Here is an 11571-nt window from a genome sequence, read left to right as displayed (position 1 = left end):
AGTCTAGATTTAAACTGACAGAGTGTGTCTGCTTCCCGAACAATGCTAGGAAGACTATTCCACAGTTTAGGAGCTAAATAGGAAAAGGATCGACCGCCTGTAGTTGATTTAGATATTCTAGGCATTATCAACTGGTCAGAGTTTTGAGACCACAATTGACGTGATGGAGTATAATGTGTTAAGAGCTCGCTTAAGTACTGGGCAGCTAAACTATTTAGTTTAAGTAATAAGCAAGATTTTAAAATGTATGCGATGTTTAATAGGGAGTCAGTGCAGTGTTGACAGAACTGGACTAATATGATCATACTTCCTGGTTCTAGTAAGAACTCGAGCTGCTGCATTTTGGACCAGCTGGAGTTTGTTTATTAAGCGAGCAGGGCAACCACCCAGTAGAGCATTACAATAATCTAGCCTTGAGCTCATGAACGCATGTACTAACTGTTCAGCATTTTGCATTGAAAGCATGTGCCGTAATTTAGATATATTTTTAAGATGATAGAATGCGGTATTACAGATGCTAGAAACGTGGCTTTCAAATGAAAGATTGGTATCAAAGAGCACACCCAGGTTCCTCACTGACGACGAGGGCTTGACAGAGCAGTCATCAAGTGTTAGACAGTATTCTCGGTTACTACTTGTGGAGCTTTTCTGTCCAATAATTAAAAATTCAGTTTTATCTGAATTAAGTTGCAGGAAATTACTATTCATCCAATTTTTTATATCAGCTATGCATTCCGTTAATCTTGTGAATTGGTAAGTTTCGTCAGGGCGTGAAGAAATATAGAGCTGAGTATCGTCAGCATAACAATGAAAACTAACGCCATGTTTCCTAATGATATCTCCCAGTGGTAGCATATACAGGGTGAAAAGCAACGGTCCTAACACAGAGCCTTGCGGTACCCCATACTGAACTTGTGATCGGTGTGACATCTCTTCATTTACTGCTACAAACTGATAACGGTCAGATAAGTACGATTTAAACCATGCCAAAGCAGTTCCACTAATGCAAACATAATTTTTGATTCTATTCAGAAGAATATTGTGATCGATAGTATCAAATGCAGCGCTAAGATCGAGTAACACTAATAGAGAGATACAACCACGATCAGATGATAAGAGTAAATCATTTGTAACTCTAATTAGAGCAGTCTCAGTGCTATGATACGGTCTAAATCCTGACTGGAAATCCTCACATATACCATTTCTTTCTAAAAAGGAACATAATTGTGAAGACACGGCCTTTTCTAGTATTTTTGATAGAAACGGTAGATTCGAGATTGGCCTGTAATTGACTAATTCTTTAGGATCAAGTTGCGGTTTTTTAATAAGTGGTTTAATTATAGCCAATTTAAAAGTTTTCGGTACATATCCTAATGTCAAGGATGAATTAATAATCATAAGCAGAGGACTTGATTATTTACTAAACAAGTTAAAATTATTGTCTTGTTTTGGGGAAAAAATAACAAAAAATTAAGAGTTTTTTTTCTTAAAATAAGCAAAAATAATCTGCCAGTGGCGTAAGAAAAATAATCTTGGTTTAAGATTTTTTTGCTTACACCACTGGCAGATTATTTTTCTTATTTTAAGCAAAACTCTCTTAATGTTGAGTTATTTTTTCCCAAAGCAAGCCAATTACTTTTGCTTGTCTAGTACATACATTTGATATTTGGACTAGAATCAAGACAAAAATACTATGTAAGGAAAGGTTTTTGTTGTTGTTGTTGTTTTATTTTATTTATTTTTAATTTCTTGCAGTGCTGTCATTGTGGCATCTGTCCCTGCCCTGCTGTTTGTACTTACTCCTTGTCAATTTCTTGTTGTGCTATCTTAAGTCTTGTTAATAAAGTGTGATTTATTGTTCATTCTGCACATGGGTCCTCCCTCATTCAGCAGCCCTTGATAACTATCTTTGAGCTCAGATTATATTTTAAAAAAATGTCTTTCTTGATGTCTTCCAGTCACTGCAATCAGACACAAGCATTTATCATCTGCATATGACCTACTCTCTCTCTCTCTCTCTCTCTCTCTCTCTCTCTCTCTCTCTCTCTCTCTCTCTCTCTCTGTATATATATATATATATATATATATATATATATGGGGGTTCAATGTTAATGTTCTCTCATAAATACGACTTGTAATGTCCAATGTAAATGCCATAGCCATTGTGTTTGAGCACTATGTGTGTTCACTTTTACCTGTATTGTACGTAATTCTTGTAAAAAAAAATTCCAAACTTGCAAAGAGCAAAAACACTAAGTACAGGTTTCATTATGTTAGCAGGGATAGTCCCTCAGAAGGTGTCAGTACCTTATGTCTTGAGAGTAAATGATTTCTATCACATGATGTTTTGACTGGATAGTGAAGACCTAATCACCCAAACTGGTCAGATATGAGAACCTCTGCACATAATTACATTAGAATGGCCGATCTGGGGATATCAGACTGAATCATAATGACCACTGTGATGACAATCTATGTAGTCCACATTAAGTCTGCTCATCGTGGGAGAAACATTTTGAATCATGCTTTGAAAGAGTAGTGGCTGGGGTCTGTGGTTGAGGCTATGACCCAGTTTCTAACGCCTTAGCTCTAGACGAGTTTGGGGCTGTTTTTGTGATGGATTTTGCTATAGATATTATAACTAAATTTGTCTTTTGCTGTAAAGAGTGCAAGTACATTGAGTGCAGGTATTTTGATTCACAAAGTTGGCCATCCCATCACATTATTTTTGTCACAAAGCTAACATCACAAAGCTTACGTGTTCTTTCTTGTGATTTAATACTGGTAAAAATACTGGTAACACTTAACAATAAGGTCAATTAACTTTAGCTCCCTTACAGTCATTACACTACGAGTTACGTCGGTACTGACGAAATGGGGGAGAATCCCTCATTTCGTCAGTACTGACGTAACGTCTCCATTCCCTTCCTTCAGGGAACGAGGGTTACATACGTAACCGAGATGTTAACTACATTATTAACATGAACTAATAATGAACTGCACGTATAAAGATTTCATTTGTCTTTGTTAATGTTCATTTCAACATTTACTAATACTTTATTAAAATCTTGTAAAAAAAAAAAATCCTAGTCAAATTTACGGTAAAAAAAAAAAAAAAAAAACAGTTAAAAAAAATTATTTTACAGTTCAAAACCATATAATTTAAACATTTATATTGTAATGAGTATGTCTACACAGTATACTATCATACAATTACGGTAAAAAAAATATTTCATTAACTGAAATAATGTTAAATTACCAACTTATTGAAATTCTGTTTTGTACCTTTGATATATACTGACAACCACCAATCCCAGTGGTGATGAGAATCACATGATGAATCAAAGCTCATCACAAGCCGCTTTTAGGAGACTGATACCAATATATAGTCATTCACACAAACACTAAACACCAAACACCATCATGGTAACACAAATTAAATAAATAAAAATGCAATAAACATTAATTTAACAACATTAGATGTAACATAAAACCCTAATGTACATAACTGGAAAAAAACTAATAACTAAAAGAAGAAACATAGTTTATTAAAAGAAAATGCATCAAATGCGATGTGAAATCACAGGGAATTCTGGGAATGTTAATTTACGGTTTATCACTGTAAATTACACAGTACCTTGTTCTTTTTGAAAAACTTTAACGGTATTTTATTGTAAAATTAAATTAAATGTATAAACCTTTCAATTATACACCTATAAACTGTAAAATAAAAGTTTTAATCATGATTATTACATTATAAACCTTTAAAGGTGACATGAACTGGCTTTTTCAATTATTTTATACTGTCGACGGAGGTCAACTAATGACATTCGTCTGGTTTTTACATTCAAAAACATCATAAGTAATAGGCTCTTTTCTACACTGGTTTTGAGGCTTCTGAACGCATTGGTTTTGATGGGCGTGCCGAAATGGAGACTTGGGGCTTTCATATCTAGCTCCTGTCAGTTCAATTCACATGAGGGAGAGATTATTTTGAAAGTGGCAACTGCAACTTGTCTTTATCTTCATTAAAAAATAAATGAAGTATCACACATTCCTAATATTACGATCCGAAGCAGGGCTGGACTGGGGCTAAAATTCGGCTCTGGCATACCCAGCCCATCCGGCCCATGAGTTCCCCGTGAATGTTTTTGCTGGGGTTGGGGCCTTAAATTGGCGTATAAATAAAACTAGGACAAGGACAAATGATGATAGATATTATTGAATTTGCTGCAAATGCAGATAAACTTAATATTGCTTTTTTTTGTCACACAGAAATGCCCTTGGAGTAAAGCACTGATGATTTTGAGCTAGGATGCAGTAAATGTACTGCTTTTAAATGCTGTCATTGTCATTTACTCACTCTCATGTCCTTCCAAACCTGTATGACTTCAGTGAAATACAAAATAAGATGTTTTGAAGAATGTTGGCAACCAAGCCATTTTGGTTGGGCTACCATTGAATATTGTATAAACAAAAAAACAGACTCAAATCATTTTATTTTATGCTACACATAAATAAATTTATTTAGGTTTGGAATGACATTAGGGTAATGATCACATTTTTGGGTTGAACAATCATATTTTTAAAGAGTTAACACATCATTTAAGTAAGACACTGATATCTATCTTTCATGAGGCAATTAAATTTAATTAAATCTATTTTAAAAAGTTAATAAAACTTTTAAAGAGGAAAAAAAAGCTTTGTCCTTAATTCATGGGATCCAGACTTTAAAGCTGTTTTATAGACTATAGTTTAACTGTAGGCCAGTTTCATTTCAATGTAAGATCATGATAGTCACAGGGTAAAAAACATAGACTGTAAAAACCTTGCTCCTCATTATATGGCTAAATGGTTTCCAAAACTATATACAACATATATATATAATAAACTATTATATTTGTAAGTAAAAAAAAATGTAAACACCTGTATAAAATATGAAAACAGCCTTCTATAAAAGTGATTTATATTCTGCAATATTAATTTAAGTAATATAGCAACATTTTTAATAAATGTTTCTTCCAAAACACCATATTTCTTCGCTGTTAGTAGCTGCAGAGTAAGTTGTGGTTCTGCTAAAGTGAAATGTTTGTGTGTATTGCCGTTTTCCACTTTACCTCGTCATGAATTCATGCTCGCGGCTGTTTTCAGCTGATTCACCACAGAACTGTTATGTTTCCATATCACACGATTGTATAAAACAAAATAAGTCAAAGTGCCGTTCATAGAGCAGTATTTAAACGCAGCGTACATTCGTCAGCGGCTGGGCTGTGCGGATATTCGCCTTTTGCAGTTTCATGCGCTCAAATAATAAACAAAAAAATAGAAAAAAGCGCCTAATATGGAGGGGAGGTCTCTCTCGCTTTGGCTTGTCAATTCAGAAGACAAACCAATGGGCCGCTGTCGCTGCAGGTTGTCAGTGGTACAAATTTATTTATTTTTTTATTTTATTTAAAAAAAATATAAAAAAATTAAACACTATCCCAGCCCCAAAGAGCGTTGGCCCACCGGGCAAATGCCCAGTATGCCAGATTACCAGTCCAGCCCTGATTCGAAGGAAGCTTATCCCTCGACTGTGTTCTTCCACAATATCTTGCTATCTTCTTCCACATGTTTATTGCTGCTGGCTAGTGATCAGAACAGCTCCATGAGTCGGTGTTGGTGGGGCTACTGAATTACACGTTCTGTAGAGGTGCGTGTTTCATCGTGCGATGACGTAAGAATGAAGCTCACAGTGGTTTTCTGGGCCTGTTGTCTATAAAAGCTTTTCTTTGACTAACAAGGACATTTTCATCTCTGAAACTTACAGGATGACCTTATATTATCATGACTGTTTATATATCAAAAGCGCAAGGAAAAGTTGATTTCTCAATTCATCACCCCTTTAAATTATATGGTGCTGTCCCGTAAAACCTAAAACGTGACTTTTTTTTTTTTCTTACGGTTAAGTTCTGTCAACCACAGCTGCCCGTTTTTTTACTGTACACTTTATAGGAATTGTTTTTTACTGTGTTGTTAACATTAGTTTATGCACTGTAAACTAACATGAACAAACCATGAACAGCTGTATTTTTTAAAAAAATTTGAAAAATTTAGATGTGATCAGTCACTAGAAAATTTTTAATTGGGACCTGAATTAGTTTTTACAGTGTATCATTAACAAAGATGAATGAATAACGTAACAAATGCATTTCTCGTTGTTAGTTGATATTATTCAGTGCATGTATTGCAACCCGTTCTCACTCCCAAGGCGTCAAAATCCGAAGCATGGTCAAGTGCCTTCCGCGTCACAATAAAGACGCTAAAGGTGCCCCTGGGCGTCATTTTGCGACGCGCTGGGTGCTCCATTCATTACAATGATAAACCTTTGGCATCATAAACAGACGCATTTCATTATTTGCGTTTATAAAAGCAGACATGATTTTATTAATATTTAAAGGCTACTTTTATAGTTTGGAGCAACTAACTCCACTCCTACCCTAAACCTACCCATATCTAAACAATATAAAACACATAACAGGCAAATAAATGTACAGTCACAAGTATTTATTGCAAAAACTGACCAAAGGAGTCTAAAAGTATTAACTCATGTTGCATTCCAAGTCTTCTGAAGTGATACTATATCTTCATGTTAAGAACAGAGTCGATCTTCATGTTTTAATCGCTGAAATGATGATCCCGCTGCCCCGTGAACGAACTCATTCATATCTCATTCAAATAATTCAAAAGACTCCTGAGCATGACGCAACCGGTCACAAGACACACGAGAGCCAATGACATTTTACAATCAATGCTGACGTAATGACGCAGTTGGTCACAAGACATACGAGAGCCAATGCAATTTTACTATGAAATCTAACGTAACGGGCGCCAATATTTGAAATTTGATGTGTTTGTTGATGATCTTCTGCGGATGGAGATGCTGATCGCTTTTGGGGATTTTCTTCATACAAATCAATCATTTGGCCTCGAAAAACTTGGATTATTTAACTTTTTTGAATAACTCGTGGATGCAGTAGTATGTTATATCCTGTGTTTTATATCATGTTCACACAAATGGGTAGGTTTAGGGATGGGGTTGGGTTACATGTTAAGCATGTCTAAATAGCGTAAATAAAATAAATGTAAATAAAATTATGCTTGCTGATTAAATTGAAAAACACACTCCCAAAATGTCATAATGACAAAATTATAAACTAATACAATTTCACCATGACGATAACATTACTAATACCCTGTCTGTGTATGACGCCAAAGGTTTCTCACTGAAATGAATGGAACACTCAGCGCGTCGAAACATGACGCCTTGGGGCACCTTTAGCGTCTTAATTGTGACGCGGAAGGCACTTGACCATGCTTCGGTTTTTGACGCCTAAGTAAAGTGTTACTTATGGACCTTGTTTCTGTTCTCACCAGTGTAGAATCATCAGCCACACACATATACATCTTTTAAAAAGGTATTTATTCTAACAAAATATAATTAATTTAATTACAGTATCAGTAAAGAAAAAACAGTAACAGTAAAATAAATGTATGCGTAAATGTAACATATAAAAGTCATGCAGTTGCTAGAAATCACCAACAGTTCTGAATAAAATCTAAAAAAGATAAATACAAACATTTACAAAATATGCGCAAATAACACAACGAGGCTTGTCCATGACATTGTATGACCATATTTGCTTTGAAATGTTCTGGAATTTAAACTCTACTTTAAATCTCTCTCTCTCTCTCTCTCTCTCTCTCTCTCTCTCTCTCTCTCTCTCTCTCTCTCTCTCTCTCTCTCTCTCTCTCTCTCTCTCTCTCTCTCTCTCTCTCTCTCTCTCTCTCTCTCTCTCTCTCTCTCTCTCTCTCTCTCTCTCTCTCTCTCAAAGTAAATCCTTACTTCATGTAAGAATCTAGTTAATGTTCCATTCACATTGCAGCAGATCTCTCTTCCACACTAGTGGTCTGTGAATAAACAGAACCTGTTGCCTGTGTAATATAACTCTTCATGATCTGCAGTCTACTGAAGGGAGTCCTGTATAAGAGTCTGACTAGATGCCTCCTAAATTTCTCTCCCACAAACACATATATAATGGGATTCAGGCAGCTGTGTGAGTAAGCCAGAGCTTCTGTGATCTGCAGACTCAGACCGATTGTCTTACTGCTGTCACAGGACGGTGTTATGAGTTCATTCAGCTCTAAGGCTTTCACAAAAGATGCAACATTGTATGGAACCCAACAGCAGAAAAAGACCACCATCACAACGATGACAAGACGTACGGCCTGCCTCCTGGATGAGCGAACTGTCATGAGTTTGATTAGAATCATTGAGTAACAAAATCCAATAACAATAAGAGGGAGAATTAAACCGAGGATGTTCCTTTTAAAGATACCAATTATCTTGGAATTATGAAGAGACTTTTGATCATGTGTGGAATCATGTGCACACAAAGTTTGATTGTTCACATATATGGTTTTGAGGTACGTTAACTCAGGAAAGGAGGCAAAAACAGCAATGATCCATATGACCAAACTGGCAAAGATCCCATATTTTCTTGTTCTGACTCTCAAGGCAAACACAGCGTGAACTACAGCTAAGTATCGATCAACACTCATCAGGACAATAAAGAATATCCCACTGTAGAATCCGATGTAGTAGACACTGAGGACCATAGTGCACATAAAACCTCCAAAGACCCACTGATCTCTGGCATAGTGTGCCAGGAAGGGAAGAGAGGACACCAGCAGCAGGTCAGCTATAGCCAGGTTCAGGAGACAGATGTCAGTCATGCTTCTCAGCTTCACACCCATCAAGATCACCCAGACCACAAGCATGTTCCCCAGAAAGCCCACCACAAAAAACAGGGAGTATAACACAGGAAGGAATCTAGCTCCATGGTCTCCATAAACACAGGAATACGCATCAGGTGTTTTTTCATAGTAATCACTATAGTCTTCAGTAGTTGTCACATCAGCATGTAGTCCATTCACACTTGAACATGAAAGGGGGGGAGAATCTATAAGCAAATCAGAGCTCCTCCTTGAATTGTGACTAATAAAAGTGACATGAACTCACCTGGATGATGCATTATAATATAGATCAATGGTGCTGTTGGTTACCATCCCTGTCCATGGAGGCTGTGCAGTGGTCCTGTTCATGACAAGAAAAAAACGCAGTGCAAATAGATCTTCAATGATCATCAAACTAAATCAACACTGGACTGACTTGAGCTGAATAATGACACTCTTATCTTCTTTAGAGTTGCTTTATCGTTGAACTGAGTTTGCTAATAAATGAATGAACTTTGCAGCATTTACACTATTGAATCAACAGTGAACTAAACTGTGAATCTGCTTTGAAAAAGTCTGTATTGTATAAAGAGCTGTATAAATAAATATGACTTGAGCACTCATCAGGTATTTATAACAAATGAATTGTTCTCAGTTATGGGTCCCGTAATGTGCTGCCCCCAAAATAATCATGGCAAAAATGTTATGGTTTAATAAATTCTCCATTAAAGGTATACATTTTTTTGTATGATCTGCTTACGTCAAAATGACTGGTTTGTTTTTTTCTAACAATTGCTTGTTTTTGTATGATTGACACCGGAAAAATTCATGCAAACTCGATGATAATGTGAGCTTTTCATTAAGAAATCATTATTGAATTCGTGTTATTTATTCATTTATTTTTATTCACTGCACTTCCTCAATGTTGTCTGAACTACATTTGGTAATGAAGTTTGGTCTTACCTCAGTAAGGCAGCTGTAAAATTCATAATTATAGAACCAGAGGCGTTCTTTGTCTGTGTTAGACAAACAGGGAAAGAAAGTGTTAGCATAATAATGCTGCTAATAGATCATCTTTAAGACATTAGTACAAAATTATTACCAAACGGTGTATTGCTGTACTAGCTTTAGTAGACAAATTGTACAGGAGATTGATATGAGGCCTTATGTAACATTAAAATTAAATATAAATAAGTAGTAAAGTTATTTATTGGATATTTAATGGTCATCTATATGGTAAAATTGTTTTTTATATATACTGCATAATACCTAGCTATAATATAGCCAGCATTAAATAACTTGTGTACTAGCTAATTTCTATGTATTTTAATAAAAGAAGTTACATCACAAGTAAATATAATATATTTATATCTAATATAAATCAACACAAATTAGCAATGAACAATAGTCCAAACATTAACATTATCCTATAGTTTAATAAATGCAGACGGACAAAAAGTGAATTGTTATTTCATGATATCGAATGAATTAATGGTAACAGATTGAACTTTATTGTAAAACATTAACCGTTACCGTTTACAACACTTATTATAATCATAATCATCAAAAGAATAACATGAATAAAGAACATGATTAACTTTTTGGAATCTTTCTTTTATAAGTCAGCACGCTTTATTAAATTAAATTAATTTGTACATCACTTATATATAACGCTCTACAGCCTTTTAAATGTTTCATAAAAACATGTCTTTTTTTTTTTTAAGTCTGCATTTTGAACATTTGACATACCAAGCCATTTTAATAAATAAAGTATATTAATCATTTATTATCGTAACAGAAAGTGTTACCTACCTATGAGCATTATGAGAATCGATCTGTGGTGCAAACCACCTGTGACATTCAGACTTATTTTGTGACACTTAATGTTTCCAACAGCTGGTTTACCAACCATAAAAAAGTGTGAAACCAAAACCCTTTCTTCCATTTCAAACTGATGCGACAGGTGTTTGCAATGAAAGTAGGGTTTAGGACTCATATTTAAAGTGCTCTTCAAGCATATTCAGAGCAATAAATGAACACAGTGAACACAAAGTATTGTGCGTTTAATTTTAAAAAGAGGTCAAATAAAAAAATGTGCTTGCCAGGAATACTCACAAATGTGATAATTGGTGTTGCCCTCTGACCCTCCGTGCAAAGAAGGGAAGTTGAGATGAGAGATAAGATCGTTATCGTATGAGATCGGTCAAAAAGCATGATCTATTATAGATTTTTTTTTCTCTCTCTCTCTCTCTCTCTCTGTCAGGGTATTGGTTTGTGAAACTTCCTCTGTATAGGTAAACTGGGGTATAGGGTCTTTGCAGATTGCAGAACTAGTTTCATATTGACTGCAATAGCAATGACTTGATTGGCTCCCACCATGTTTCGCCTCAAGTCTAGAGGAAATCACTATACTTTTTTTGAATGCAAAAATAACAAACAATGGTGCAGCATTACAATATAAATAGTGTTTTCATGGCTCCAAAACAAGGGGAAAAAATCCGAAACCAATAAACAGCCAGGGGAAAAAAAACATACTCAGCATTGCACAGATAGTCAGAACAGCTGAGCAATAGTGTTAGCATGTGGTTTTACACATGCTATACACCCAACCACTTAAAAGTGCTTTTAAAAGAGATACATAAATACTCTTTATAAACTGATGAATCAAAAATTATAATATATAACTTCTATCCTCCAGTTTTTTATCAGTACATAACAAAGTATCTACACCATTTGAATATGTAACTCTAAAACAGAAAACATGAAACCAATGGAGGGAATGAAACTTTTTTGCGG

The 11571-nt window shown here is 35.2% G+C and overlaps 1 protein-coding gene across 1 annotated transcript; it reads right to left on the bottom strand.

The window, feature by feature from the left end:
• Positions 1 to 7474: 7474 nt before the first annotated feature.
• On the bottom strand, positions 7475 to 11531 carry LOC137083865 (C-C chemokine receptor type 5-like). Its single transcript, XM_067449813.1, has 4 exons — positions 10891 to 11531; positions 9739 to 9791; positions 9062 to 9136; positions 7475 to 8977 (listed from the first exon to the last, which is right to left on the bottom strand). Exons 1-4 carry the CDS (start codon positions 10987 to 10989, stop codon positions 7915 to 7917), a joined length of 1290 nt encoding a protein of 429 aa, XP_067305914.1. The 5' UTR covers positions 10990 to 11531; the 3' UTR covers positions 7475 to 7914.
• Between the last annotated feature and the right edge of the window lie 40 nt (positions 11532 to 11571).

Source organism: Pseudorasbora parva, chromosome 7 (genome assembly GCF_024679245.1).
Source record: "Pseudorasbora parva isolate DD20220531a chromosome 7, ASM2467924v1, whole genome shotgun sequence".
In the NCBI taxonomy this organism is placed as follows: Eukaryota; Metazoa; Chordata; class Actinopteri; order Cypriniformes; family Gobionidae; genus Pseudorasbora; species Pseudorasbora parva.
Note: the sequence above shows the minus strand (reverse complement) of the source record. Positions and strands in the feature narration are given on the sequence as shown.